Source organism: Bombyx mori, chromosome 10, assembly GCF_030269925.1.
Source record: "Bombyx mori chromosome 10, ASM3026992v2".
Taxonomy (NCBI): domain Eukaryota; kingdom Metazoa; phylum Arthropoda; class Insecta; order Lepidoptera; family Bombycidae; genus Bombyx; species Bombyx mori.
The window spans coordinates 8,844,209-8,871,495 of NC_085116.1; the positions used below are offsets into that span (position 1 = coordinate 8,844,209).

Consider the following 27,287-nt stretch of genomic DNA (forward strand, 5'->3'; position numbering starts at 1 on the left):
CGCCTCAACTTTCTACGCGGTTTTATTCGTGAAAAAAAAAACAATTATAAATCCTGAAGGATCAATTAATTGGTATACAGTTTAATTAAAAAAATAAATAAATGAAATAATGTGCATTCGCGTAAAGTTAGACCAAATACATTTTTTCCATCCTACCTACTATCGTATTACCTATCGTATTAAAATGTTATTTTACTAATGTTAGGAATATAATTTCGACTGTGTAAAAAAGTTATTATAATGTATACCTACATTATCTCTTGAAAGATAAATAATGAACATATTTACTTATTTGTTTATATTACCTATGTGAACTCCCTATCTTTTTGAAGTGAAAACTTCTTTAGAATCGTTGTGATTTCAAACCGGATGCAACGGAAAAAACGACAGGTAAGAGACACAAATACAAAAATGTGTAGGATGAAGCCAGCAAAGAATGAGACAGAAATATACATACTATTTAATACAGCGCCATCTGTGAGATTTTTTAATACTAACGTGTGTATGAAAGCTCTTGTAGTGACTTTTAATTTAGGATTATACGTGAAATTAAAATATCAATTCACAGAGGGCGCTACCTTACAATTATTTACTAATTTTACATATAAGACGTTTAGGATAATTGGAATTTAATTTTGGAAGGTTTCACTTCTACCACGTGTGAATTGCACACATTTTTTATACCTTCATAACGATAAGTAGGAGGATGGAAAAAATGTATTTGGTCTAACTTAACGCCAATGCACATTATTTCATTTATTTATTTTTGAATTTTTTTAATTAAACTGTATACCAATTATGTGCTCCTTCAGGATTTATATTTGTTTTTTTTTCACGATTAAAACCGCGTAGAAAGTTTAGGCATTATAGTTGACGCATGCGCAGTACACATATTTTGCATACATTTATTCAACTAATAAAAATAGTAAATTAAACAAAAAACGAGTGATTTCGAAAGAGAACAAACGTGTTTTATATAAGAACAATCGAAAATGAATATTTACGAGTCATTAAGGATGAAAAAATATTAAAAATTGCATTAGAGGGGCTAACTTGTAGGTATATTTTTTAATATTTTTTTTAAATAAATAAACGCAGAACAAACAATTATTAACAGTGAACAATCATGAACAAATGATGAACAAACGAATTAATAGAAAATAAGTATAAAATAGGCAAAAAAAATCTGTCTAAATATGTTTTGATGACACATTTTATTAAGAGGTATTTATGATTAGTGTCATGTTAGTGAAATATGCTTTAATTATTATTTTGGTATGTTTTAAGCGGGGTAGCATGATAAAATAAGAAATTTTATATAAGCAATCATATTAAACCGATATCAAAGTCAATAAATAATGTAGGTACAACCCAAAACAGACAGCTGAACTGACGTGACAATGACATTTGGTGCGCCATGTTTAGCGGATTTTCGGTCTCATTAGACATTTACGTATATTCATGTTTCATTTTATGTACGCACTGAAATACTGTTATATTGTTTTCCTCCGAGTTACAGTGCTGAGTAAGAATGAGATAGATATATGTTTATGTGTGTGCTTTCAAAATGGGTGCTATTTATTTAAGTAATTGTACGTATAGAACAATATGTCGTGTCCCTACTATATAGGTCTATGGGAAAAATGAAACAAAGCCGCTGAACGTAACTTCTCGTGATCCTCCAAAAAGTCCACTGAAAAAGTTTCAGTAAATGACCACCATTTTACTGAGATTTTATTTCATCCCATATCATCTCATCTCATTTCATTTAATTTCATTCCAGTTGATAAATGTCTCAAATCAATCATCTTCATTTAATTTAATTTCATAATTTTTCATAAAAATAAGGAATATAGGTTGTTGGACGGTTAAAATTTGAGGGGATTGGGTTCTGTAGGTGATGAGGGGCTATTTAAAAACACACTGCTTCATTATAAATAAATTGCAGATAGTTTGAACACTGTTACACCATTATAAAATTATGATCTTTATATTTTTTATAAAACTCTTACATGTTTCTTTGACCGTGTCTAGATGAGAAGTCTGACTATTTCTTACGAGAAGGCAATCATCTGTTTTTTAAACATTTAAAATAATTCTAATATTCGAAATCTGTGTGAATCAATGTTCTAAAATTCGAAATGTGTCAAGTGTTGCCTGCCATTACATTTATATTCAAACTCCAACATAGGTAACTTAAAAAAAGACATGGCTTAAAGATCTTAGTAACCAGGTCATAAGATCCCATAAAAAAAAATTAGGCTAGTCAGTCTAAGTTTGCTTAAAGGACTTTGTTTCCAAGCTAATTATATTATATTCAGTGTATAATCTATGGTAATATTTAAAAAAAAAATACAGTCTTACTCATAATTGTTTATTTTGTTTTCAAAATATACATATCCTTTAATAGAAGAAAGTGTTCGAAATTATAGATACATATAACTCAATAAATTAATGTTTATTTTTAATAAAAGCTATTTAAGCGATTAGTAATGTTAGCTTCATTAAAAAAAAGGTTGGCATGGGCTAAATTAGCAAAATGCCAAGAAAATCTAACGAATCAATCGTACGTTATATTACCAGCTTTTATTGGTTTATTTGAAGATATAATTCTATGGAAACAAATTTGGCTGTCCGTATCATTTATAATAATCAAGAGCGTAATATTTTTGTAAGTAAAAAATACATTACTTTTTTATACGACTTTTCGTTTAGCCGTGTTAAAAAATGGCTTACATTAAAACATGTATTCACAATTCGATTGTTACAGAGTATGTGTATACCACCAAATAAATTTTATAAAATTTATGATATGCCTGTGCATCACATTGCTTTGTTTGGATGGATTTGAAGCTTGGTTAAAATACAAACACAGAACTGCGTGTTTGGAAAGACTTTCAACCTACAATGGAAAAAAAATAATATTAGCCACAAAACAGTTAAAAGATTGGTTTGTAAATAAATGGTGTGAATTCATTTATATAAGGCAAACTAATCATACCAAAGTAAGTAAATTGATTTACTTTATATAATTTAATAAGTAAATAAAATAGATTTCTTTTTTATCAACCTTGATGAAGTATATTTTTAGGGAAAAATTCTTGGGTTATAGAGACTGTTTCCTAGAAACCTCGTGTAGATATGTTGATAAAGTCAGATACATTCATTCACTCATAGTATCTAGGCTTCGGTATTTTAAATTATAGCATAATTAATATAAAAAATAGTGACTAATATTTTCAGGCATTTTTGCTGGCCAACATAATACTGGGATGCATTTTCTTCATTGGAAAGTATGTAAATGGTTACATGCTAATATATTCAATGTGTTTGTTTGTGTGTCTTTCACACAAAGTTATATATCCAGTTATAAAAATCTTCAAAAATATTCAACAGGATTTAGGCAAGTTTAATTTAAAAACCTTTTTTTTTATAAGTAATATAATTTAACTGTCCCGTAAGAATAAACATAAACTACACCAAATGAACATAAAAGGTAAAGAGATTCAATGAAATGCCTTGCAGGTTTAAAACTGCGTAGAGAACTCCAGTAGCAAAAAGTGGCTTAAATTTACATTTGTACCTATTCCATTTTGATTGCGTATCTACTAGAGTGCACTAGAGTAATGATGCCTACAGGCTCTGCATGGACTAGAGGCACCTTTGCAAGTAGTTATTAATTATTGTTGAATGAATTATATTTCCTAACTTTCAGAGTCTGAGAGCGAGCTTGAGGGTCTAATTCCTGAAATATCAGATGTTGATATACAACTATTGACGATTGAAGCTGAACAACAAATTGATGAAAAGCAAAGTTATGGTAACATAAAACTTATTAATTTAGGTGTAAGGGGACGTTAGGTTAAGTAATAAAACAGTTTCATCATTGGTTATTATTGACACAGAGAAGTCAGAGAACAGAGAAGTTGACCCCTCAGTGTTAATGGACATTTTTAATCATTAAAACTCATAATTTCATAATTAATAGTTTTTTGATCCTTTATTTGATTTAATGATAAAATTCAATGTCATGTTGAAAGTAGTTCTCATACTGCCTTTCTTACTGTAAGTTTTTATTTATTTATGTGATGGGTAGATGGGATGGTAGGCTCATCTAATTTTGAGTTATATCCGGAACCCATAGACATCAATAACTTAAATGCCACCAACCACCTTGAGACATGAGTTCTAATGATAAGTACCACAGTCCCATGATTTCTCTTTAAATTATTATTCAGGCTTCCATTGCATATCCTATATGTTTCTCTGACTCTCATAAAATAAAAGAAAAACTCCTGGTTTAGATTATTGGAAACCAGAAGATATTCCACTTGAAGAAGCAAGCGATAGCTCTGAAAACAGCAGTCTTGATACAAGTTTCTCTGTTGATAAAATAAACACACTAGAAAAGGATATTGAAACATCAGACTCCAGTGAAGATGAATATATACCTCTAGGTAATGATTTTAATTAATATTGTAAGATTATAATTTTTATTGGTAATAGTTATTTTGCATTACAAGTGTAGGGTAGCATGAATCCAAGACGTCAACACTCACCAAAATTATACGGGCGAATAATTAACGAAATAATAGTATGAAATTTAATAAAAAAAACATTTTACACCAAATCAATCTATAAATGAAAAATTTTTTTACTCTGGTCATCCTGGTTGGAATATTCGGCCAAAGTAAGAAATCTATTGTATGGTGTTTGTTTTTATATATACGAGCGCTAGCCCTAGCAAGAGCAGTGCATCTCAGAATCTACCATCAGATCGACATCAGAGACATAATATTGGATTGGATGGACTTTTGTCTTTCAAATTTGCATGTATTTTTTTCTATTGGCTCTGATCCCAGAATATATAATGTATTATAATTTATAGACATTTTACAAATAATTTAAATATATACAATTAATAAATAAATAAAAAATTATACATACAAAAACACAGTACGTGCAAAGTCATACACACACACCACAACAACATACATTTATGACACTAATGTTGAGAACGTAAATTAATTATTCTTCATCAATAAATACAAAATAATAAATGAAAACTTATATATAAAGGACATAAAAAAATATCGCCCATTTATTGAGAAGAAATTTAACTAGTTTATTATAACTGTTTAGATCCACACCTGAAAGATCCACAACTACAGACAACCTTGGAAGTATCCGAACCAAACACATGGACCAACAGTGCTTATAATACATTATGGAATTTTACTGGTGCTTTAAGTAATATGATGAAGACCACAAACGAAGCAACAAGAAAACGAATGTCAAGTAAAGATTCATCAGATGGATTTGAAATTATTGATAAAAATGAATTCACTTAGTTATTAATTGGTTTACTTAATCTTTGAAACAAGTTTAGGTCAAGCATGTCATATTTTCTAATTTAGACATCATCTGCTGATGCTGTTTCTTCAATGCTTTTAAGCGTATACTGTTTAATAAATTTCTGGCCACTAAACCTTCTAGCATTGGTCGGGACATCTGTAATGTTTAAACTGAATTAATATTTTAAGAATTTATTTGAATTATAAAAAAATCTGCAGCAAAAATATACCTTATCAACAATGTGGCCAATAGCAATAGTCCTTACTGCAGCATTATGTTGCTTAGTGACAATGTCATCAGTATCATCATAACTAATTTCATTATTAAAGGCTTCATCTTCTTCCTCTTTTAAAATTGTTGGAAGCTGAGTTAGTGTCTGGAGAAATAATTTTATTTAAAATACTATGTAAGTAACATAATTTAAACATACAGACAGCAGCAGCAAAAAACCCGTAACAGTATTTGCTGAACCCAGAATTCCAATTAATTTTCAATTGTGTTAGTTTGCATACAGTACCTACAACATTACTATAATTTTGATGTTAATCATAAAAATCACCATCAGATCAGTATCTTTGAATTAGGGAATAATTCCTTTACACTAAATGCATAAAGATGAAGGCTTCCTGTGTATTTGTAAAATCACTTTATTGTAGCAATAAAAAATTAAGAAAAATCTTGTGAAATAAACCATTGAAATCATTGTTTAATGTGATAGCAATTTAATAATAATGGAATTAAAAATTTATTGAAACATCAACTCAATGCAATTTTATTTCTTTGCAGCATGTTTTTTTTACTGGTTAAAATGTGCTAACTGGATTAGCTCACAACCCTAGCTGAGCTTCCTGGAGCTTATAGAGCGGAAAATGTGAAGACTGCTGCCATCCTGTTAACTATATTTTAATTGTATATACAACTGTTCAAAGTGAAGCACTTTGCATGCTTCATAGCCAAAATACACTAGTGGCAAAGTGTATGGACTATATAAGTACTTAAGAAAAATAATAGTCATAAAAAGATAGGTTCCAAAGAAGAAATAGGAAATTACTCTTATCATGAATAGAACTAAATATTCAGTAAGTCAACTATAGCGCTAAACACTTCTATAGTATTTACTTCTGCACTATACTTCCAGAACATGCATCAGACTACACTTTATTGCTTCTATAGGTATATTGGGTGTCAATTATTTTTATCCTACATGCAATAACAAAACTAAAATGTATGTATGATTAATAAATAGACAATTTTTTAACACAGTCATAATTGGGATCACCATGTTTTGAGCAGTGGTTTACACATGCTGTATTTTTACTTTAATTTTTAATATATTACTACAATAATGTTGTTATAAATTTATATCTAATTCGGGTAAAATTTAAATATGTTTTTAATTCCTTAAAATTAAAAACTATGACTACAGCAATGTCATTCTACCTTTGAGATTGATAAGAGGAATAATTTCACTAATTCTCTATCAGAATGATTAATACAGAGTATATATTAAGATATTTCATTACTTAATTAAATACCTTTACGGATACTTACCTCGAAATTGTTTGTTAACAAAGAATCAGTGTTAGTTACAATTTCCATTTCTATTTCAATCCGACTTTGACTAGCTCCTTCATTAATTGATTGAAAACAAGTAATTTGAACCTAAAAACATGGTTAAATGATGAATATTCAATATCTATCACAATATTTAGTCCAAATATCAGGTTTGACTAGTACTGAAAATAACATTTTTAATAAATATTAAGAACATGGCATGTTTTTTATTAAAAAGACTCACTGAAGGGGCCTTTGTTGATTGGTCTGTAAGAAATACTGCAAAAATAATTCCAACAAAACTAGCATCCATCCTTTGATACATTGATTGAGTAGCCAAATCTGTTAAAAATCACATCTTTGTTTAAAGGAGCATAAAGTCTAGTTACAATTATGTTAATATTCACTATTAGATAAACAAAATACTAATATACCGATAACTGACAATAGGCCTATTAAAAATTGTGTACCCAATGTACATTTTGTTTAACCTTTAACCAGTGACATGGAGTCTCACAGGCTTCGTGCTTTTTGCGAATTCTTAGAATTCGCCACTCCCCCCAGCTCGCCGCGACTCCGAGTCTCAGTAGCCTTTGTTATAGTAGTAAATTGACCACGGAAGGAAGCAGACGTGTTGTCGGTCGTATAACACGTGAGTAACACTCATCGAAAAATCGGACGTAGCCTGTCAGGCTCCATGTCCCTAGTTGCCATTCAAAATATTTTTTTGAACTATTTCTTTTTATTTTGATACTTTGTAGTTCAGAATGGCAAAAAACGGTAATAAACGTCAATGTCCGAAATCAAGTTCAATTGAGTCATCAAAAAGAAAAATATTGCGGGTAGAGAGTCCGTCTTTTGAAGAGGAAATAAATTCCCTGTTGCTAGCTTCGGACCAATCTGATAGCGAAGGTGATTTCGAAGATTGTATTATAGCTGAGAGCAATCATTCACACCATCAGGAAAATGATCGAGTGGAAGATTCAGAGGAGAGTGGTAAATCCAGAAGATGGCCAATGGTAGTGTTTTACCGCATTTTGGATTTGAACAGCATGAAAGCTCATATACTGCACAATATGCACCAACCTAAGATTATAGAAAGGGGAGATTTCCTAAAGACTAGCTCGTTCGCTAGTTCTCCCATGGGGGACCAGACTACGCGTTTCTGAATATGGATTCAGAGACGCGTAGTCTGCAGTCAATTACCAAGGGAGTTACGCTTCGTGATAAAGCGAATTCTGGGTGACGATATGGTCGAAGAAGATGTCCAAAGTCATGAAACTAGTCAAGGCAAAAGAAAGGCATGCAGGATTTGCCCACCCAAATTGTACAGAATGACTGTGTACACGTGTGTCGGGTGTTGCGATCCCGTATGTTTGCAATGTTCTCGCCCTTTGTGCAAAAATTGCCAGTAATGTATGCTGAATTGAGTCATTGTCAGAATTTTTATTTTTTGTTTTTGGGAATGACTATTTTGTTTTTTCGTTCCTTCTAGATTAGATTTTAAGTAAAAGATATTAACTTTATCGTTTTTCTCGCATAAGGTCGGCTGAAATGTGAAATGAGGATCTCATACCAATTAAGGCTGTAAAATACCATTAAGTGTTATTACTCGATTCTCTCGATATTTTATAAAAAAACTTGGTTTGATTTACTAATGTGTTTTTCATTATAAACTGTTGATTGAATATTAAGGCAATTTTGAAACACTCAAGTTGATTTTCACAATAAAAATGAATTTAAAAGTAGTAGTCTGTGAGACGTCATGTCCTTTATAGTGTTATAAATTTGGCGTGTCACCAGTTAAAGGTTAATAAAGACTAAATCCATCAAATTGTAGTTTAATTCGATCTTCAAAAAACTTTTATCATATATCCTATAACTGTATACTAATTTAGGTGCTTTGATATGTTTTTTATTTATGACAGTGAATTTGTATACATTGATGGACATTTCATTACAAAGATAAATGTCACGTATTAAGCAAAATGTCGCTTAAACCAAATAGCCTTTCACTCCTCGATATATTACTTTGTAAAAACCATAACAAATAAAAATAAATATCAAGGAATGCTTAAATGAACTAACCAACATGGGATGGCCACACTGTTATATGAGGATGCGAATGGTACCATCCAACAACTCTAAGAGGTTGGCCAACTTCTGCAGCTAATTCTTCAGCTCTAACAGTTGCTTGAACCAGTTGTTCTTCTGATATTTCAACACGGTCAGGTTTTTTATCCAAACGGCGAAGTATTACTGATGACACTATTGAAACAAGTGCACCATTATCATGAACCTAGAAAAATAAAAAAATAGGTATTGCTGTTTTTTAAAAACGTAGGTACTTACAATGGCGTTACTCAAACGATGTTAAGTGTTTATCTGAATCATCATAAATACCACTAATTGAGGTTTTTTTAATTAAGCAATCATACTAATGATATTTAATATCATTACAGGAAACCAATATTTAAAATGTAAACATAATCAACTCAATTTACTGTCGTGTCAGTGTTACTTTTATTTTTCATCACTTTTCAGCTTCCTACAAATAGATTAGGTTAGAAACGGTAGGCAGCGGCTTGGCTCTGCACCCTGGAATTGCTGATGTCCACGAGCGACGGTAATCACTCACCATCAGGCGGGCCGTATGCTCGTCTGCCTGCACAGGCGATAAAAAATAAATAAAAACGATTGAAATCGTTCTACCTAGAAGGTTGCAGTTTAGTTTGCCCCTTGCTAATAAATTTTGTTAGACTTAGTGCCGGCAAAATGAGATTAGTCTCGATAAAATTTGATTAACGGGCATCTTACCCTTTAAGCTGAAACTTAACAGAAATTCATAGTACAACGGTACGTGCTTTGGGCTCGTGTGGGTTCAGAGTTTTCCCTAAAGCCTAATGCTTTCTCTCCGTAGAGTCATTTCATTAAAAAAACGTAATACCTCGCCTATAAGTAAGCCCATGATTTCTTCTTTCTCTGTCGACAACGCATGTTGCATACAGACCAAAGCAACATCAGACGATAAACGGACCTTTTGTAGCATTTCAAAATTTATATTTGTAATTGTTATGCGGTTAAACGTTACACTTTTTAATATTTTTAGAATTAAACATTGTTCCTAAATTCCTAATAAACAGCATAGATAATACATATTCATAGATTATACACTTAATATATTTGAGATACATATTATTTTTTAGTATTATTTTTTCGCATGGTAAGGAAAATTTTTAGTCAAGTTTAAATTGGGCTACAATATGAAAAAAGAAATGTGAAACGAATTAAGATGATGTTGATTAATTTGAAATTTTAATAAATCGGGATGAAATTAAATGACTTTATTTCATATTCCCACAATTGTGCAGGTTTATAGGTGCTAAGCAGTTAATAAACCACCTATAAACATTTAAACCTTTATGAAACACAAAATTACCAAAATAAAACAATTCACACTAATTTACTATTTTAATTGAAACTATTTTAATTGAAGTCGTCGTGGCCTAACGGATAATACGTCCGATCCATTCGTGTTGAGCGATGCACCGATGTTCAAATCTCAGGCGGGTACCAATTTTTCTAATGAAATACGTACTCAACAAATGTTCACGATTGACTTCCACGGTGAAGATGTTATTACTGGTGGTAGGACCTCTTGTGAGTCCGCGCGGGTGGGTACCACCGCCCTGCCTATTTCTGCCGTGAAGCAGTAATGCGTTTCGGCTTGAAGGGTGGGGCAGCCGTTGTAACTATACTGAGACCTTAGAACTTATATCTCAAAGTGGGTGGCGCATTTACGTTGTGGATGTCTATGGGCTCCAGTGATTACTTAACACCAGTGAGCTGTGAGCTCGTCCACCCATCTAAGCAATAAAAAAAACAAAAAAAACTTTTATACTTATTAGGGTAAAATGAACACAACGAGATTAGGAGACTTTACTCCATTTAAAGCTAGGGAGATGTGTAATTTCGGCCTAAGCTTAATAAGATGTACAACTTTTGTTTATTTTATAAGAATAGTTTTTTATAAAAACCTAGATAAATCACGAAAATTACGCAAATCAGCAATTACCGTCGTTTCACAGGATCGATTCTCAGAGATACTCAGCTTAGGTCCACGGAGAATTCTAAAAATTTACGCTCGTTTCAACTTCTTAATCTTGGACACTCAATATTACTACATATTTAAAATAGCCTCCGGAAGATTATTTTCAAAATTTATTCATTTGCATATTTATTTATTTTCGGACATAATAAATGAACAAAATACAATGTAAAATGAATTGTTTTCCGTTATTGTGGACATTTATACACGCCCTAACGTAGGTAATTTGTTTTAACTTTAACTCATTAATCGTGAACGCCGTCACCATACCTCCGATTAAGCTCACGCAACAGTCTGCCATTATCGACACCTTAGGGATCTCCTCCCGGATCTTCCTGACCCGCTCTCGTTTTGTTGGATTCTAACAATACTGATGCTAGCAGCAATGAAAACACAGGTCATGGTACTCTACTGGCTCTCATCAAATAACTATAATTAGCTCGCTAAGTTTCTCAGCAGATCGTAGCACGTGCCTAATCCGATCAGTTGATAAATTTACATACGAAGCAGCTGTTCTTGGATTGTTAGGGCTCCCTGGGAAGCGCTCGAGCACTGCTTAAAAAATTCGTGCCTCTTACTGAAGCTCTCGAGGTCACTCATCTGTCCTGGTAAAGTGGTGAGGTCCAACTCATATATTAAGTGTATAATCTATGGTCCAACTGCAACCCTTCGAAAGTGAACCTAGAAGGTGGGCTACTATCAAACTTTCAAACTTTTTATTAAAAAAAAAAAAACGTAATGTCGATACTCAAGTATCTCCATATAAATTAAAGACTTGACCTAAAGGTCTTAGTTACCAGGTCATATGTCCTTAAAAAAATAAGATATTCTAGTGAATGTCAACGTCATTAAATTTGCAGTTCGGAAATTGTTGTTGTCTGTCCTAAACACTGCAAACTGTGCACGTTTGTCAATTAGTTTGTCTAGAATGTTTTATTTTGAAGTGAAGTCATCGCCAGCATAATATATACATCAAGATGTTTATGTACTAAATGATAACACTAATTGGCACAAACACAAGTTATAGTTCAAACTTAAATACCCTGAAAAACATTTCAATGGCTGTGGAAGGAGCTCGGCCTTATAAATTTACGGATTACTGTCGTAAAATATCTGTAAATTTACAAAATTTTAAGAAAGATGGTAGATTTTGTGATGTTGTTTTAATATCAGGAGAAATCCAGATAGAGGTAGGGCTTTTTTATCGCAATTATTTACTGCAATTATAACCGATAATAGTTAATGTTAATTTAACATTAAACAAAGACATCTTCTACATTTAATGGTGCGGAGCTCAGATTTTCACCTGGTTTATGTGTGCCGGAAACACCCACACACCTAGAATACCAATTATCTTGAGTGGTTCTTACTGGGAATCAAACCCAGTAGTTGTCAAATTAGATTAACTACTGCCCATTTAGATCAATGAGTACACAAAGAATGCAATTGAATGCAATGAACTCATGTTGGATCAGTGGACCACACTGTTTGAATGAGTGGGAAATAAGTATAAGGTTGGTGTAAAGATTCACTTTGCAGGGGGAGTAATGTTAGGGAATCTTTAAATTGATACAAGTGTCCTCTATTGTAGAGCACTGGACTCACCTGGTTTTCGGTTAATGCTTGAAGACATTAGCAATGGCAAGGGACAAATTCTGCTTCATTTTGATTACAATATTATTTTTTCAGGCACATCGTGTAGTTCTAGCTGCTAGTTGTGCTTATTTTGATGCCATGTTCAGTGTTGGGTTAGAGGAAAGTCAGAAAAATCATGTTTCACTGCCAAGTGTGCCACCTAATATTTTGCCAATAATTATTGACTTCATATACTCAGGTAAGCTTTCTCTTTATTAAATATTTGTAAGTAGGATTCAAGTAACTACTATGACTGAGGAAAATCACAATCAGAATTTAATATTAGATAACTTAATTTTTACTTCATTTATTGCTCATTAACTAATTGGTAACATAAACTTAATTTATTGTATGAATGAACTCACAGCCAGTGATGAATGGTTACTGGAGCCTATATACATCACAATCTGAATGCTCCTGGTAAAAGTCTCAATTGCATTGCACTATAATGATTGTCCTACCCTTCAAACTGGATAGAGCTACAGCAGAAATAAGTGGAAGGTGTTACTTAGTTATACAATCTTACAATAATAGGAAAATATTAGTAAATGCTTATTATGAAGGATATGAAAGGATAGCTATTACTGACTATCTTACAAACTCATAACTTGAGATGGGTAAGAGCATTCATCAGAAAGCCACAAGCCAACATGACACCAGATTATTAATCTGTGTAGACAGAGGAATTAATTTTATTCATTCTAAGCTGTAAGAGGCAACTAAAGTAGCACTAGTATAAAACCTCCAAGAGACCGTAGAAGAAACCAATTTTGTGTATACATTGGACATGTGTCCATATTAAATTATGTGATTATCATCAGACTCCAGTATAACAGCTGTAGTAATAGAATATAATTATTTGCTATAATAGTATCACGCCTAGTCCACATATAACATATTGTAGAGACATGGCTCTCTCTCTGGGGCCTTACTTCATAAAACAAACATAATAGAAACAAAACTAAAATCATGATTAGGACAACAGACTTATAACCATTATATAATAATGATGTTCCTCACTTAAAATATTTGATTGCTTCAAATTTGGATACACAAAATTTGGCTTTGCAAAATCCAATATAAGGGTTATTAAAGGTTTCACAATGTATGTATTTCTTAATCAAAATCCTTTCTTAGCTATCATGCGTTTAACTACCTAAAATATTATTTTATCAAGAATTATAACTTAATCCTTATTACTTATAACCTAGTTTAAACTCATTGAGAGGTATTAACCCTTAGCTAAGCAAGTTGTACTTCTAATTATCTAATAATTTTTTTATATTATTTGGAAATATTGTACCCAAAAAATTTATTTTAAGTAACTTAAATCAAGTAACGTAATCTAATAGAGATATAGAACAAGAAATATAGAACTAGATAAGCAGACAATTAGGTAAAACCAGTTCCAACTTAACAATATGTTTACTGTGTAACTTATTAGTAAGAAATATATGTAAAAATATGGTTCTTTTTCAATGAATTATGTCTAGTTGCTATTTCTGTTAAAAATTCAGTAAAAATATTCTGTTCACAGGTGAAATATTGATAGATAAAATAAATGTACAACCACTGTTGATTGCAGCTGATATGCTTCAACTCAAAGAACTAATTGTTGGCTGTACTGAATACTTGAAGGGTGAACTGCATAACACAAATGCTCTTGGAATTTTTAGGTTTGTAATTAGGATTTTAATTTTGTATGTGACTACTCAAAACATACCATACAGCATTGCAAGTTTATGTAGGTGGTTTTGTGTGTATATGAGTAAAATGTATTAGTGTACTAGCTTTTACCCGCGACTTCGTCCGCATAAGTTTTTTTGTTTTCTCCCGGCTATAAGTCCCCCTGCAACAATGTCCCACTATCGTGTTCCAGTCCTCAACTTCACATCAAAATTTGTTCAAAAGCAACCTAAGCTACATAATGGATAGCTCCGAATGTTTCCTTAGTAAATATAAAAAGTAATTAATTTAAATCGGTTTAAAATACTACTAACTACCTACCTGCCAACCCCCGATGTTAGACAGTGTGACATCCGTAACATCGTCTGCGTAGGAAGTACTAACTTAATGTAAGTAGTATAATAATGTAGGAAGCTAAAAATAAGAGGCCTTATTACTGTAGTACATTTTTGTAAACTATGTTCTTTGTTTTTCCCTCTCTGGCCAACACATGGAGATTCTGTGGACTTGAAACACGTGAGCAAGCTACGTATAATTGTCCGTGAGAAAAACAACTCTTTTCTAAATTAATGCCGGCTACTTTTAATGTTTGCCCCTGAGCTTTATTTATCGTCATAGCGAATGCGATTTTCAGCGGAAACTGTAATCTCTTAAACTGGAATGACAAATCTGTCGGAATTATGGGTATACGGGGGATTAAAACGTTCTCTCCTTTTGCCATTCCAGTCATAATGATTGCTTTTACAATATTGCGACCGAGGTGTGTCACTTGCAACCGTGTGCCATTACACAGTCTTGGTGCATCTAAATTCCGCATTAAAAGGACAGGAACGCCTACTTTCAGCCTCAGTTTGTGTGAAGGTACTCCCGACAGTTCTAAAGAATTAAGAAATTCTACAGGGTATGATGTTACTTGTTCAGTATCCATTACAGTGTCTACAGAGAGAAACTCAACAATATCACCTTCCACGCGTGACATAATTTGCTCGTTTATCTGTCCCACCATTTCATTCGTCGGCGCTAAAATTGCTCTTTCACATAACCAGTCTCTATTCCTCATATTAGTTAGCAGTTCGCTATAGACGAAGTTATTTAGATCATCTGGATTATGCACAACATTGCAGAATTCACGATCCAATGTAATCATGCCATTACCATCCTTTGCCATACGATCTTCTCCAATTTTAAGAAGAGCAGCAGCATATTGTCCAGATTGTACATCATTGTGTAGTTGCACTCTCATATTTGTAGACAGACTAAACGTTTTTACGTGCACCCATAACGTTGACGCTTTTAAACACGCATTTATTTCATCTGCAGGGGTGCCTTTAGTGATAACCGGCAAAGTCTGTCTAAAATCGCCCGCTAAAAGTACCACCATCCCCCCCATGATATTTGGATTACTCTTGATGTCTTTCAAAGTCCGATCTAGAGCTTCAATTGCTCTTTTATGGGACATAGTACACTCATCCCAAACTAATAATTTACATTGCTGCAACATACGTCCACGCTCGCTGTTTTTACTTATATTACAGACTGGCATTTCTTCATGGGCTAAGTTTAATGGCAGTTTAAGCACCGAATGTGCCGTTCGACCACCATTGAGCAGAGTGGCGGCTATTCCGGAAGAGGCAACTGCTACAGCAATTCCTTTATCTTTTCGGATTTGCGCTAAAAGCAAGTTTAAAAGAAAGGTTTTTCCCGTGCCTCCGGGAGCATCTAAAAATAACAAACCACCTTCGCCATCTTCGATTTTTTTGAAAACATTGTTAAATACTAACCTTTGTTCTGGGATCAAACGTGGAACAGACTCTGTCAATTGTTGTTGTAAGGAAGCAGTATCGTAATCTAGTTCCCGTATTAAATCGCTACTGATTTCCTCGGTTCTCTGTGGTCTGATCATTCCATAATCTGATAAATCCTTTCTAGAAATTGTTTTAACCTGGTCTTCAATTTTTGTCAGACCCTCATTGTAAATTAAATCACTGTACGTGACATTGGGATTTTGCTCTTGTAATCTGTGCAATATATCGTCGGTCATATCATTTTTGTATTTATCCCACAATTGTTGAGGATTTGAAAGACCACATGTCGCTACTAATACAGCAAATAGCTCTTTCATCTTGCCTGCTGATCTACATTGAGCAGCTTCTTCCAGTGTCACATCCCAATGGTTGTCATTCTCCAGTAATCCTCTTGCCTCACATGCCTCTCGAAATGTAGGATAATCTTGTGTGTTGTATTTTTTTAGATCATTGAAAGAGGTAGTTACCGTAAGTTTCGTGTAGTCGGTGTGGTGGAGCTCGATGGGGTTTAGTCTGTAGTCGTTCTGCGGGGCAAGTGCTTCGCGCGCCTTTTTCAAGGCGTAGTCTCCTGTGAGAAATTGGGGGAGGTGAAGGACCTCGGTCCTTCTCTTCTCCCCTTCTTCCTCTCAGGAGGCGCCGGAGTCCGACATAACCCGGTCCGTTACCCCCCTCGACCGGGTATCCGTAAATGGATTCCCCAGCGTTGCACATGGTGTAAAAGCATGCGTAGACAAAAACATTCCATGTTACTAACATGAACTGTATAAAGTCGTCCTAAAGCATCTCCAGATTTGACGCCAGGCCAATCGTGAACTGAAGTACCTTGAATGCGGCGTTTCCAAGTTTTCCTACTTGCATCCCAAGTATAATACCTCGGCACCTCGACATAAAGAAGAGTTTTTGCAAACTCATCTCTGATACAAAGATCAAAAAAAGCAGTGAGTGTGGTTTTTGGCGGAGTAGTTATTCGTTCGTGGAAATTGTGTTCATTAAAATAAACGCGTTCACCATTTTCTAAATGCACGCTGAGATGTGTCACGGTGGGATGCCATTCGTGCAACGGAAATGCTAACAGACGCCACACGGCTTCGTTGCTGCTGACATACCGACCAGACTGATAAGTTTGTACCTCATCTACGGGATTCGCAAGATCAGTATTTCTAAAATTGAAAATAGCTTATAAAAATCCGTTCAGACGTTAAGGCGTGAATGAGGTAAACTTTTAAACCAAACTATTAAAAATCACTAACTTAATTAGTTTTCTGCCTACTGCCTACGCCTTAAGTACGATAGCATGAATATTAATAGCCCATATCCTTTTCTAGGTTACTATCTATCACCTAACTAAATTTCATCAAAATCCGTTCAGCCGTTTAGGCATGATAGAGCAAAACTCCCACCAAAAACCATAAAAAAATCACTAACTCAATTCAGTTTTCTGCCTACTTCCTACCCCCTAAGTACTATGACGTGATCATTTTGATCTTATATCCGTTTTTAGGTAACCATCTATTACCTTACTAAATTTCATCAAGATCTGTTCAGCCTTTTATACGTGAAAGAGCAAAAGTCCCAACAAAAACGACTAAAAATCACTAACTCAATTTAGTTATCTGCCTACTGCCTACCCCCTAAAAACGATGGCGTGATTATTTATAGCCTGTGACCATTTCTAGGTTATCATCTATCACCATACCAAATTTCATCAAAATCCGTTCAGCCGTTTAGGCGTGAAAGAGGAACAGACAGACAGACAGACAGAGTTACTTTCGCATTTATAATATTAGTATTGATTTCTACTATAACAGCATTGTTTAACTGTCTGCCTGAGCATGCAAGTTTATAATATTTCACTGCCCATCAGTATACATCATTAAGAACTTCTGGGTCTGTGGAGGGACTTTGTATTTTATACTGTATGTTCCATGGGGAATGCTCTGAGAAATTATTTGAGATGATACCATCATCTCGTTTTTACAATCGCACCGCCCGCCACTGGAGTAGAGTTCATTCATGCTACCTGAAGCCACTGCATTCATCCACAATGCGTTTCTAGAGATCCTTTTTTCCACGTACCATCAGGTTTTGAATTGAGCTCCCCTTCATGGTGTTTCTCGAGTGCTATGACATATCCTTCTTCAAACCATGCTTGTGGAGAATATTAAACGGTAGGAAACGGCTTAGCTCTGCCCCTGGCATTGTTGACGTGTATGAGCGACGGTAACCACTTACCATTAGGTGGGCTATATTGTAAAACGTTAAAATCCTCAAGTACATCAGTGACAGGTGAGAAAAGCTTGTAAAGACACTAAAATAGTGGATTGCGGATACACGAACGTTAACCTGCTAACGAAACCCGATCATTTTATATTCGGAGTCAGGAACGAGGCTCCGGGCGACTATTTCGTGATGGCCCGGAGTCTGATTCTAATGTTGGCAGAATCAAAACTTCGATTTTCAAAATCTGTTCCGTTATGCCTTGGAATAGAGTTTGGGTGTACTTGTGTTTGTCTCGTATCTACACCCATAACAATGGGTGAAGCATTAGCTTGGGCTCAACGTGTGTAAAACGTTTATTAAAATAAAACAATAATGACAAAATTTATGATACCGCGTAACATTTCAGATTTGCTGAAGCTCATAATTGTACTGATTTGGCACATGAAGCACTGGAACATGCGCTAGGAAACTGGAAACACATAGCCCATGGAGATGAATTACTGGACTTACCATTTCAACATCTAATAACAATATTATCTTCAGAACAATTAACTGTCGATTCGGAAGCACAAGTGAGTTTTATTTATGTGTAAGTAATGAATGTAACTATAATATAAAAATATAGATTATGGGCTCGCGAGCTTACAAACCATTGAAATAATATTTCGATTTACTATTGAATTATCCTTTCGTAGGGCCGTTGGGTGTGAAAAATTTAACTTTTATCACCGTTGATAAGTTGTATCAAATTGGAGATTTAGTAATACACTTTATTTAAGATTGAAGTTAGACAATGACTGTCCGTGATGTGTTGTAATTCGAAGAGTGGGGCAGTTATTATATAATTCAATTGAGACTTCATTTTGCATTTACTGCTCTTGCTAGGGCCAGTGTTAGCAACATTCCCGGTTTGAGCCACGTGAGCTCACCTACACGTCAAGGAGAAGGTGAAATAGCCTCTCAAGGCTGTCAGCATAGGTAGAGTTTTTTTTTTTTTTTGCGTTCACTTGCGATCTTGTTCAACTTCGTTTCATGTTGCGATGTCTATTGGCTCCGCAGACCGTGAACTAGTTTACACAACGACGTAGAAAAATAAAATCCAGCATCAGGGGCACCATTGATATCATTGTAATACAAATATGTAAATCATTTTTAGGTTTTGATTATTTTCACTTTACACGTAGTCTGTTTTATTTTATTTTATTTAACTTTATAAATATACTTTCTAGATAAACGGTTATGTTTTTTTTTTATATTTAAAGGTCTTATATTCCGCTTTGAGATGGCTGGAACACGATCCCGCTGCCCGAAGACGTCACTGCTTCGAAGTGCTCGCGCACGTGAGGCTCCCTTTGATCGCACCGCATATCTTAGACGAAGCCGTGAAAAGCCTACAAGACCCTTCTATTGCGGTGGCTTTAAAAACTGCAGGAGTTGATATGGTAAATAATAATAGCATAATAACAGCATGTAAATAATATTAATAGGATTCAAAATTTATTATGAGTCCTACATACATAACTCTGTTCTACCCAAATTATGAAACTTATATGAGTGGGGTCGGCATAACATAATACTGGTGGTAGTACGTCTTGTGAGTCCGCACGGGTAGGTACCACCACCCTGCCTATTTCTGCCGTGAAGCAGTAATGCGTTTCGGTTTGAAGGGTGGGACAGGGTGGGGAGACCTCAAAACTCATGTTTCGAGGTGGGTGGCGGCATTTAAGTTGTAGATGTCTGCGGGTTCCGGTAAACACTTAATACTAGGTGGGCCGTGACTTCGTCCACCCATCTAAGCCATAAAAAACATGGTTTGTAATGACCGGCCGCCTAACTTGTGACAACAAGGCGATTGCCAGATCAGGACAGCCTGAGACATTCGATTAATGGTATATTTGAGTCCGTCAGCGCAAAAGTGACCTAAGCATGCCAAACATACCATAGTTAGTACGGAGATAATTAGGTTCAAATTTACCTATACAATACATCGTAGGTAAAATAAATACGCGCTAAAATGATGTTTACAAAGTCATTTGTTGTCTAAGGATGAAACTAGGGATAGGCCGATTATGTATCAAAATTTGTTATATTTTAAATAAATTGCAATACATAAGCACGAATATGAATCGTGGGCTAGGCCACTTTTGCGCTGGCCTCATTTATGTTATAGTGCGCGCGGAACTAGTTGGCCGTGCCTTAGGTGGCGACAGGGGTGAGGGGGCGGGTTGCTTACTGCTCATAACGCACATGAGATTAGACAGTGATGACTAAATAAAATAAATAAATGAAATAATAAATAAATAAAAAACAATTGAACTTTTAGAAGTTTATGTAATTAATAGTAATATAAACCAAAGCCAAATTAAGTATATGAAATTATTTAATGAATATATACTTATATGAAATTACTCTGACATATCCTCTGAATCACTTGTTCTGAACTCTCTGAACTTGATTCAGAATCATCTTATATGTTTATAATGATTTCGTCCATCATAGTATCAAATCTCATATCAGTAATGACAGCAAGCGCCCTCGCCTCTCCGTCCCACCGCTCACATACCTGAGGCGCGACCAACTAGCTCCGCGCGCACAATCTATACATATAAATAAAATTGGAGTGTCTGTTTGTAATATTGAAAAAACCGCTTTTTACTACATGCATGAATATATATACCGTACATACACCCAAATAGCATTTTTTACAATTTTTGTCAGTCTGTCTGTCTGTTTGTTCCGGCTAATCTCCTGAACGGCTGGACCGATTTTGACGGGACTTTCACTGACAGGTAGCTGATGATATAAGGAGTAACTTAGGCTACTTTTTTTAGACTAACTTCGCCCCGCGGCGTCACCCGCGATACGACAATAACCGCGGGTAACATCGCGGGACTCAACTATTCAATAATAAAGATTAATGTTTCCGAAGCGAAGCGAGGGCGGTCGCTAGTAGTAAATAAGGTATATCACAGAAGACAGGTCGGGGCGCGCTGGTGCCGCTGGGCGCGGAGCCGCGGGCGAAGGCTCGTCGCGTGATGCTGGTGGTGGGCGGCAGCAGTCGGCACTCCGGCACGCACCCGCCCCTCGCGTCCGACGACATACTCTCCTCCGTGCTTAAATTCGATCTACATAAAAGGTTAGCAGCAAATCTCACTTGCTATTACACTTTCCTCCGCCTGCTTTGCTCTTGATATCCACGTGTTTTTCTGTTCGAGTATTATCCTCAACTAAAGAAAGCCATTTTTAAGAAAATTTAGAAACAAGTCTTCATTTACCCTTTCATCGCTTTTTTCCCTTACCCATTCGCCGGTAGCTTAATTGACTATTCCAGCTACATGCGGACCATGCGGGTAGGTGAGTTCCCGGTCCCAACCTGAGAGAATTTACTAACACTAGCCCTAGACAGACTTTAGCAATTCTTTGTCGCTTGTAAACAAATCTGCTTAAGAAGTGCCAATAATATGTTACATATTTATTTTATTATTTGCAAACAAATCATGCATGCCTTTTAATTCGAACTTAATGTTGTGTCTGTTCACAATTTCTAATTGTTCACCCAATATGACGTTCGGTCGGGTCTCCCATGTAAAACTGAGGTATCGACCGATATACAGCTTTTTTAATCTCAGAACTATTTACATGTATGTATAAGATCTACGGGGGTGTGTTAAAAGGCGTATGTTATGTTGCTCAATATAGTACACGTATACAGCGTCATGGTACCAACTTCCAGCTTTTTTTTTTATCCTTACCTAAGCTGATGGTCTTGAGAGACCAGTTCAGCGTAGCCTTAAGTAGTAGGTGAGCTCATGGGGCTCAAGCCTCACGTCGTTGCTAACATTGACCCCAGCAAGAGCAGTGCCTCGCAGAATCTACCTAGGATTGGAAACGCGATCCACTGAGAAGATCCGGCGTGAAACTCAGTGGGCTGAGTCTGTGGGTTAATTTACTCGCCGAGCCCTTCGTCGCAAGCGATGGGTTCGATGAGAACTATGATCGGTGATTGGGGTACCTAAAAGCACCGTTAGTGGATGGGGAGGATCCGAAATGACGTATTTTGGGCGACGTGGACTGTTTACCATTCGGTCCGCAGGATCGGGAATGAGACATCCCTCGATATTTAAGTATAAACCTATATTTGTAGTTCGTGAACGATGCTCATCAAGAAACGTAATTAATCCTTAATTAAATAGTAGTTAATAGATATGCTGCTAATGTGTTTTCGGATTCTAATGTATTTCGGTGCGCGGAAATCTTCTTATAAGATACTATTGTTCAATTCAATTCAAATGGAACTTATAAATGTGGTATGATGTATAAATGATTTGTGCAGAGAATGGGAGGAACTAGCCCCGATGGAAATACCTCGAATACAGCCCGGCGTGGTTACGTTGAACGGCTGCGTGTATGCCGTTGGTGGCGAACAGGGCAGTAAGATCTTAGCGAACGGCGAGGTCTACGAACCTCAAGTAAGTAGCCGCTCATGTGACAGCTAAGAAATTCGCGTTTCACTTTAACATGAAGTTCAATGCTTTATTTTCAGACCAACACATGGTCAAGTATATCGCCGATGAAAGAAGCTCGCTGTGAATTCGGCCTCACCGCTTGGAAAGGCTGTCTGTACGCGTTCGGCGGCTGGGTGGGCTCGGATATGGGAGCTTCCGTTGAGGTGTACGATCCGCTCTCCGATGAGTGGACGATAATCGGGAAAATGCCAGAACCGCGTTTCGGAATGGGAGTTGTCAATTATCAAGGTGTGGATTCGATATCTTTAAATCGATTAAACCGTGAGATATAAAATTTATGTATGTATGTATGTATACAATTTATTTATTCATAAAAAGTTACACTTTCATTTAAACCATGCACCGCAAAACTGCTTACGCAGTTTGTGTGCAGGTAACTCGCTTTATATAAACAGAGCTTATAAGTTATTAAGTTAGGTTATAGTAATACAATTAATTTACGTAAATGGTTACAACGTATTTAACAAGTGTTTTTATAATAAACTTTTAAATTTAGCAATAGGCTCACGTCTTATGTCCTCGGGTAAACTATTGAGTAAGTATGGAGCTCGTTTTTTTAACGTTCTATCTCCATAGTTATTTTGTAGGTACCTTGGGTATTTCAAATTTACCTTTGGACAATGACCTTGTGCCAGTTTTATGTTGTACCAAATTAGTTGAAATATAAAATTAATATAAAAATAAATATAAAATTTGTATTTGTATTTCAGGTATAATATACATAGTGGGAGGGTGTACTCCCACGTGGCGGTACACGCGCGACCTGCTCAGCTACAACCCGAGTACGGGCGCGTGGTGCTCCCTGGCCAACATGAAGCACGCCCGCAACCAGGTCACGGCCGTGGTGCTCGACCACCACCTCTACGTCATCGGCGGCAACGCGCCCGGCCCGACCGTCTTGTCTTCCGTCGAGAGATACAGCTTCGAAAATGTAAGAAAACATTTCATTCTACATAACAGTACCTCATGCTCTTTATGGCTAAAGCAAGACTGATTCTTCAATATGGTGTCCATTTAATGTCAATCATATATCTAGTGAATGACGGTGCTGTTGGGGCTTTCATTTCGTAATTCACCGGTCATCGTTCTAGTCAAACCCATCGATTGCGATGAAGGGCTCGAAGAGTAAATTAACCCACAGACACAGCCCACTGAGTTTTTCGCCGGATCTTCTCAATGGGTCGCGTTTCCGATCCAGCGGTAGATTCTGCGAAGCACGGCTCTTGCTAAGGTTCGTGTTAGTAACATCGTCAGGTTTGAGCCCCGTAAGCTCACCTACTAGCCCGGCGACGCTGACATGGTCTCTCTAGAGACTCTAGACCATCAGCTTAGGTATAAAAAAATAAAAAAACAAGTGTGGCACTCGGGGACTACCGCGGTAAAGCTATTGCATAGCATTTTTTATCAACTTATGCATTTATAATTAGACAATAATAATTTAATATTAAAACAATAATAAAATAAGACAACGCTATATTTATAAACATTAACAAAAGCAAAACATTAATTGTCCCCTTCACACTCATAAGCTAGACCGCGCGAGAGAGAGATGGGCAGACTTTTCATGATGCGCATGCAGTGTGACGTCACCCCGCGCGCTTATTCACAAACACTACATAAGCGCAACGTGTGAATGTGTTGAACGCGAGCTACATTGTAGGCGGAGTGGGGGGTGTTAGGTTTTATTGTCGTTACGGATTTTTTTGATTCGATCGCTGCGCTCAAAGGCCTCGATAAAAGCTATGCAATAGCTTAAAAAATTCGTAATTCGTTCTGCAATCCTCAATCTACGCTATCTCTTGACACTAATAACACAGAACTCGTGACAAAAAACTAAAATTTCTTAAATATCTTCATCGTCATCAATTTGATTCTGTACATTCGGCTCGTTGATAATTTATAATCTGTCCGTGCGTGCGGCAGGAATCGTGGGAGGAAGTGTCCCAGATGCGGTCGGCGCGGGCGGGGTGCGCGGCGGGCGCGGCGCACGGCGTGCTGGTGGCGGCGGGCGGCAACAGCGAGCACTCCGCCGACCGCGCCTTCTACCGCGCGCTCGTCACGCTGGCGTCCGTCGAGGTGTACGAGCCGCGCGACAACTGCTGGCGCGAGGCAGCGCCGCTGCCGCACGGCCTGGCTGAGGCCGGCGCCGCGCTCCTCTGACCTCCGCTCAAACTCTTTGTTCCTAATCTTCCGTTGCTCTGTTGCGACAGAGCCGCGCGTGTCTTGCGATTACACAAAGGACTATGTTTACAATTTTTAAATCGCTTATGATATTTCTACTGAAGGAATATATTCATTCAGAAATGGAGACGTTTGGTGCCGAATATTTAAGTTAATGCACGCTATTTAGAAAAGACTAACAAATAAAAATGAATCCCGCGGACTTGAAAAATATTTATTCAACGGTCATTGCGAATCTCATTTGTAAGATTAAATGTTTGTGGGCTAAGAGATTTAGTGTTTTGAGAATATTAAAAGCTCGAACGATGTCGATGGTCGGTTGGTCCATTTAAAACTTAATATTATGTATATCACAAATTTCCAAAAAAATATCCTTCCCAAAAATATAAGTTATCTGTTATGATATTTAAGTAAGAATGATGCTGTTGGTATATTATTGAAACATTTTTTACTTTTCTTAATATCGTTTTGTCGTCGTGAGAGGGAACAAATATTTCTATTTTTATAAAGAAATATTTTGTTTAAACACTTAATTAAATAATTTTATAAGTTTAGTCCCTAAAATTGATTTTAAACGACATTATTATTTTAATTTAGTTATTCACTGATAGGCACATGGAAACCACATACAGTACAAATTGATGGGTTCTAACAATAAAATAAGAGCAGCACCAGGATGCTTGATCTTTATTGAATTTAGTTTTTCGTCCCTCAAAGTGGCCAAACGCCCCGTTTCAACTTACGACTTACCTAACCAAGATAATTGGAACTATATACTTTGAAACATAAAAATGAAGTATCAATTTCATTGGTAAATCGGTCTTTCAAAATGAAACTCAGGGTTGCTTCGCTTACATGTTCACAATGTTAGTACAGTACTTAAAATTTTAATTAGATGGTTAAGTTAAATATATTTGTATTCCGCTACTGCAGGCAGGTGAGCCGAAATTGAGTAGTAGCTAGTAAAGACCGCGATCGGGTGCCCGTTGTTCATTTTTCTAATTCTTAGAGAGACTAACGATTAATGTTAAAATACTCTGGTATGAACAATCGTTTCCACCATAACCACATCAGCCGGCAAATTGTCGGGATGTATGCTTTTTAATTCTTTATTGTTTATGTCTTTTTTTTGTTATGAACTGTTGAGTATTTCTGACCTGAATTTACAAAAATGTAGTTCGGGTCCAAGGGTACGCCTAAATATCAGTGTAGCCAAATGTTAAAAAATGTATGAATTAAGCACTTCGAAAAATATGTATTTTGTGCAAACTTTGCTTATATTGACAACTCTATTAAAAGGCTTTCTATTAATTACAACAGTTAATGTTTAAGTAGCATTTTAACTTTGAAAATTAATAATAAAAATTTGAAAAGTGTCTTCAAAAATAACACTTGAATTTGTAGATGAAGAACATAAAGTCTTACTATCGGACTTTAACCGCTATTTCTGACACAAGTATAATCCAACGCGATTTACCTACGTTAGATCATTTTATTTCTAAATTAGCTTTTATTGACATAGTATTCATAACTGTACTACATATATCTATTACTCAGCAATAATTCCTTCTCTGCCATTCCTCTCACCTTACCTGATCTCAAATGGGTACATAATGACATTCAAAATGGAATCAAAAAAGGATTCGCAACATTTTATAAAACCCGGAAAGTTTTATAAAATCATGCAACACTGTTTATTCCAGAAAAATGTGCCCGAGAGTTATAGAAACTATAGACATTACCGTGGTGTCAAAAATATCTTCTATAGAGAAAAATGCGGAAACTGCATTTTTCGAATAACTCATTTGACTGATTTTTCTTTAAGTAACGCTTTCTGAAATTGAATGGTGGGTTGTCTGTAGTTATAAATCATAATTTTTTTTTATAATGTTGTTCGAATAGCTAGGCTAGCGTTGCCCCATTTTTTTAAAAGAATGAAATATGGTCTCTGTATGATTTGTAACTACAGAGAAAGAATTTGAAAGTATTCGTATTTAAATATAATAATAATATAAAAATAAAATTTTGCAACTTTTATATTATATACACATAAATAATATTTGATATATATAGATGATATTGTTAAAGGTTTTTCAAGGATTAAATTGGGTGATATTACAATAATTAAATGATTTTCACAACAAATTTTCTTTCATTTTATGAAGTTGATTAATTTCCTATGTCAAAATGTCGAATTAAGGATTAAATTAAACAAGC

The 27,287-nt window shown here is 35.5% G+C and overlaps 3 protein-coding genes across 4 annotated transcripts; 2 read left to right on the forward strand and 1 right to left on the reverse strand.

Moving 5' to 3' along the window:
- The first annotated feature begins 2,309 nt into the window (after positions 1-2,309).
- LOC105841433 (uncharacterized) lies at positions 2,310-7,126 on the forward strand. Its single transcript, XM_038013332.2, has 7 exons — positions 2,310-2,671; positions 2,771-3,005; positions 3,244-3,403; positions 3,716-3,820; positions 4,305-4,457; positions 5,143-5,298; positions 6,142-7,126. The coding sequence occupies exons 1-7, from the start codon at positions 2,493-2,495 to the stop codon at positions 6,192-6,194; spliced, it is 1,041 nt and encodes a 346-aa protein (XP_037869260.2). The 5' UTR covers positions 2,310-2,492; the 3' UTR covers positions 6,195-7,126.
- Positions 5,348-10,094, reverse strand: LOC101740582 (lys-63-specific deubiquitinase BRCC36). The gene is made up of 6 exons (XM_004924790.5): positions 9,857-10,094; positions 8,998-9,208; positions 7,154-7,251; positions 6,907-7,017; positions 5,585-5,731; positions 5,348-5,511 (listed from the first exon to the last, which is right to left on the reverse strand). Exons 1-6 carry the CDS (start codon positions 9,956-9,958, stop codon positions 5,386-5,388), a joined length of 795 nt encoding a protein of 264 aa, XP_004924847.1. The 5' UTR covers positions 9,959-10,094; the 3' UTR covers positions 5,348-5,385.
- Positions 10,095-11,851: 1,757 nt separating this feature from the next.
- Positions 11,852-27,215, forward strand: LOC101740915 (actin-binding protein IPP). 2 transcript variants are annotated; one of them, XM_004924793.5, is made up of 10 exons: positions 11,852-12,207; positions 12,707-12,851; positions 14,190-14,328; positions 18,770-18,935; positions 19,626-19,805; positions 21,336-21,499; positions 22,697-22,832; positions 22,907-23,117; positions 23,600-23,820; positions 24,813-27,215. In XM_004924793.5, the coding sequence occupies exons 1-10, from the start codon at positions 12,010-12,012 to the stop codon at positions 25,047-25,049; spliced, it is 1,797 nt and encodes a 598-aa protein (XP_004924850.1). In that variant the 5' UTR covers positions 11,852-12,009; the 3' UTR covers positions 25,050-27,215. The 2 variants fall into 2 exon arrangements, with proteins under 2 accessions (XP_004924850.1, XP_037869215.1); XM_038013287.2 differs by lacking the exon at positions 11,852-12,207 and adding an exon at positions 12,391-12,531.
- The last annotated feature ends 72 nt before the right edge of the window (positions 27,216-27,287 follow it).

What these genes read in the sequence shown, in the direction of transcription:
- LOC105841433 (XM_038013332.2), top strand. Translation starts at nt 2,493, where the DNA reads ATGTTAGCTTCATTAAAAAAAAGGTTGGCATGGGCTAAATTAGCAAAA. An exon ending in GGCAAACTAATCATACCAAA is followed by an intron (nt 3,006 to 3,243) that starts GTAAGTAAATTG and finishes TAATATTTTCAG; the next exon opens with GCATTTTTGCTGGCCAACAT. An exon ending in TGATGAAAAGCAAAGTTATG is followed by an intron (nt 3,821 to 4,304) that starts GTAACATAAAAC and finishes CTCCTGGTTTAG; the next exon opens with ATTATTGGAAACCAGAAGAT.
- LOC101740915 (XM_004924793.5), top strand. Translation starts at nt 12,010, where the DNA reads ATGATAACACTAATTGGCACAAACACAAGTTATAGTTCAAACTTAAAT. An exon ending in CAGGAGAAATCCAGATAGAG is followed by an intron (nt 12,208 to 12,706) that starts GTAGGGCTTTTT and finishes TTATTTTTTCAG; the next exon opens with GCACATCGTGTAGTTCTAGC. An exon ending in CTGTCGATTCGGAAGCACAA is followed by an intron (nt 18,936 to 19,625) that starts GTGAGTTTTATT and finishes TTATATTTAAAG; the next exon opens with GTCTTATATTCCGCTTTGAG.
- LOC101740582 (XM_004924790.5), bottom strand. Translation starts at nt 9,958, where the DNA reads ATGCTACAAAAGGTCCGTTTATCGTCTGATGTTGCTTTGGTCTGTATG. An exon ending in TGGGCTTACTTATAGGCGAG is followed by an intron (nt 9,209 to 9,856) that starts GTATTACGTTTT and finishes TTATTTTTCTAG; the next exon opens with GTTCATGATAATGGTGCACT. An exon ending in TTGGCCACATTGTTGATAAG is followed by an intron (nt 5,512 to 5,584) that starts GTATATTTTTGC and finishes TAAACATTACAG; the next exon opens with ATGTCCCGACCAATGCTAGA.